The sequence below is a fragment of the Cucurbita maxima genome, unplaced genomic scaffold (assembly GCF_002738345.1).
Source record: "Cucurbita maxima cultivar Rimu unplaced genomic scaffold, Cmax_1.0 Cma_Scf00040, whole genome shotgun sequence".
NCBI lineage: Eukaryota > Viridiplantae > Streptophyta > Magnoliopsida > Cucurbitales > Cucurbitaceae > Cucurbita > Cucurbita maxima.
The window spans coordinates 907,858-911,213 of NW_019272056.1; the positions used below are offsets into that span (position 1 = coordinate 907,858).

Consider the following 3,356-nt stretch of genomic DNA (forward strand, 5'->3'; position numbering starts at 1 on the left):
AAAAAGTGTTGGATTCCAAAGCAATATGATTGTATCATTGAAGAGGCCAAAGATCCATAAACTTAATAGTGAAAAAGTTATCAAAAAAAAAAGATGACATAATTATGTTTGAATGCATTTGGCCTTTTCTTGATTTTATTCAAAATCTAAAGTTTTAAAAAAATGCAATTTGGTCAAATATTTCAAGTAAAAAAAACGCCAACCATGTTTCAAAATAAATTTGAATGATTTCATCACTTGGACTATAACTCGATCCATCGTAAAACCTAGTTTTAACATGGTAACAGTTATAAGCCAAGAAGATAACGATTATTATCTGACTTTTGACACAGACTTGTAGAGTCACGAATTACTCACGACACAGGAAATTCACCCACTAATAATCTTAAGAATTCGTTGCTGATGTAGAAGATCAAGTAAAAGCTACAACCATATAACATATTAATAATTCTAAGAGATCAAACAACTTATACCAACTTCGCTATGATACAAGATTGTTGAACGCAACTCTTTTGTGTGAAATCACATCATCCCAAAAGATAACCTATAAATGTTAATAATAAATAAATGAAATGAAATTGTTTTAGTATTTGGGTTAATAATAAGGATGGTGTTGAATTGAATTGAAGGGGTTCCATGTGAGTCCCACATGAAAGCTCTCTGAAACTAATCAGAGTTTTGAGGCAAAGCCCTCAATTATGTACCTTCCATTACGTACCTCTTCAGCCCCACCACCAAACCCCTAATTGCTACATATTGGCAATTCCCTTTTACATTACAAATTCTTATGGAGTAGTTTATCGGTACCAACTCAAGTCCACCACTATCCGATATTAGTTCATTTTGATCTATTACGCATCGTCGTCAGTCTTATAGTTTTAAAACGCATGTGTTAGAGTGAAACCGTGCAGTATCAGACACGAGATAGATCTTCCAACGAACAAGACTTTTTTCGAATAAGCCAATTCATTTGGAACCCTACAAATCCACTCTTTTTCCTATTCAAAGATCAGCCTTTTGTCTCTGTGTTTTCGCATCGAGAATTCTTTGCAGACGAAGAGATGTCAAAGGGGCTGCTTACTTCCCAAACAGATCTTCCTATATGTGTATATAAACGCTTGTTTATCAAGAATATGCAAGAAAAGCTCTTCGGATTGTTGATTCATCACCAGAAATGGCTTAGAACCAATAGTTCATTGTCTAATGGATTTTTCCATTATAATACCCCAAGAGTTATCAGCATGTTGGGATATGGAACATGATAGAGATATATATGGTAGATATTTGGTAAAGATTTGATAGACATAGATTATATATAGTAGGTTTAAATCTTGGAAGGTATATTTAGCAAATTGAAACCATATATATACACGCGAAGCAGGGCAGTGCTCTCAAAATGTACTCCTCTTCGTTCTCTGTATTCTCTCTTGTTGTACATACTTTGAAGTCATCAATAATAAAACCTTTAGCCAATATTCGCCCATATTCCTCTTGTATTTTCTTTCTCCTGTTCTTTACGTTCATCTTGATTGAGTATGTGCGTTGTTGGGCGATCCTAACAATTGGTACCAGAGCTAAAAACTGGTATCAATCCTAACACAGTATTTATCAAATGTGTTCTTATTTAACGAAACCCTATTTAGATCAAATGACAAAGACATTGTTGAGAAAAAAATGGCTTTTCCTCGATGAAAATATATAAATTAAAATGAAAAGAGTTTAAAGTTATAACAATATTTTATGCATTAAGATTATTAAATGCATGAGATGAGAGGCACTTTATTCCCCTTCTCCCTTTATGAGTGCATAGGTGAAAGCTTATAAGCTAAGTAAGCTAAGTAAGCTCCTTCCACTAAAACCCTAAAAATACAATAAAACAAAAAGATAAAGAAGAGAATGAAGGGAATAAGAGACCAAAGTTCATCAAAAGCTTCCTCTCCATACCTTTAATTCTCTTCTTCCTTTTCTCTTTTACCTTCGTCTCTGCTTACGATTCTCCGAACGTATCGAATTCCGCTTTATAAAAGGATAAAAGATCAGTCCTTCCATGGATTTCTCCTCTCTTCCACTCTTTTTAGATCCTCCTCCCAATTGCCTTCAGGTTAGGGTTTTGTGTTCTTTTCCTTCTTCCTCTTGAATATCCCAAATATCTCAACTTTTTCTTTGTTGGGTTTTTTTGCAGCCATCAAATCATGTCGGTGGCGGTGGAGTTAGCTCGATTCGACGCGGTTCCATGGCCGACCGAGCTCGGTTGGCTAACGTACCTCTACCGGAGATGGCACTCAAGTGTCCTAGATGTGATTCAACCAACACCAAATTTTGTTACTTCAATAACTATAGTCTCTCTCAACCGCGCCATTTCTGTAAGGCTTGTCGCCGATATTGGACTCGTGGTGGTGCGCTTCGGAACGTCCCTGTTGGAGGCGGTTGTCGTCGGAATAAGAAGATTAAAACTCGACGCTCGAAGTCTCCGGTAGCTCGGAATGAAACTCAGCTGAATGTTATTGGTGATTTACAGCCTCAAAATCCTCCCCTTTCATTCATGGCTTCACTCAACAATTTTCCTCAATATGGAACAATGAATTTAGGGTTGAATTTCAATGATATTGGAAACGATGCTCTTCAGAATCATCAATGGCGCAGTTTCATGAACTGTCCTATCTCAGGTGGCTTAGAAACCCCAACGGGATGGTACCCAACAAATTCAATCCCAACACCAAATTCAAGAGCGACCCAGTTGCCTTTAGGGAAGATTGAAGATACCCCAAGTGCTGAATTTGTTGAAATCCTCAAATTTGGGTATCAATAATTGTGATAAGCAAAGGAAATGGGTGCACAGATCTTTCAGCTGCTATCATTTCTTCTTCAAGTGGCGCCTCCCACGGCTTTGTAGTAAGTTTCATTGATATATATCAACTTACCAAGATTTAAATGGTTAAGTGATTTGACAAATGATTAAAAGAAAAAAGACATCACTTGATCAGTTAAATCTTTTATTAAGCTACTTAGGCTTTATAGATGTTAATCATAACAAAATATTGTTTTTTTTTTCCTTTCAATTTCTTTTGAGAATATGTGTGATTATGATCTGCATATGTTTGTTAAGGTACTGAAATCGATCGAGTTGAATCTACATGGAAGAATGTTTTTTTGTTTGTGTATAAAATGGATTGAGTATTCAAGCACACTATGTTGAAGTGATAGTTCTAAGTTCAATTCTTAGATTCCATATCGGTTGGAGAGGAGAATAAAATATTTTTTATAAGGGTGTGGAAACTTCTCCCTAGTAGACACGTTTTAAAATCGTGAGACTGACGGCGTTACATAACGAGCTAACAATATCTACTAGTGGTGAG

At 35.9% G+C, this 3,356-nt stretch overlaps 1 protein-coding gene across 1 annotated transcript; it reads left to right on the forward strand.

Annotated features, from left to right (window-relative positions):
• The first annotated feature begins 1,811 nt into the window (after nucleotides 1-1,811).
• Nucleotides 1,812-2,914, forward strand: LOC111469505 (dof zinc finger protein DOF3.6-like). Its single transcript, XM_023114800.1, has 2 exons — nucleotides 1,812-2,101; nucleotides 2,183-2,914. The coding sequence occupies exons 1-2, from the start codon at nucleotides 2,048-2,050 to the stop codon at nucleotides 2,807-2,809; spliced, it is 681 nt and encodes a 226-aa protein (XP_022970568.1). The 5' UTR covers nucleotides 1,812-2,047; the 3' UTR covers nucleotides 2,810-2,914.
• The last annotated feature ends 442 nt before the right edge of the window (nucleotides 2,915-3,356 follow it).

Excerpts from the sequence above, each read along its gene's own strand:
- LOC111469505 (XM_023114800.1), top strand. The coding sequence starts at position 2,048 with ATGGATTTCTCCTCTCTTCCACTCTTTTTAGATCCTCCTCCCAATTGC. Across the intron at positions 2,102-2,182 it reads CTCCTCCCAATTGCCTTCAG|CCATCAAATCATGTCGGTGG; the intron begins GTTAGGGTTTTG and ends GTTTTTTTGCAG.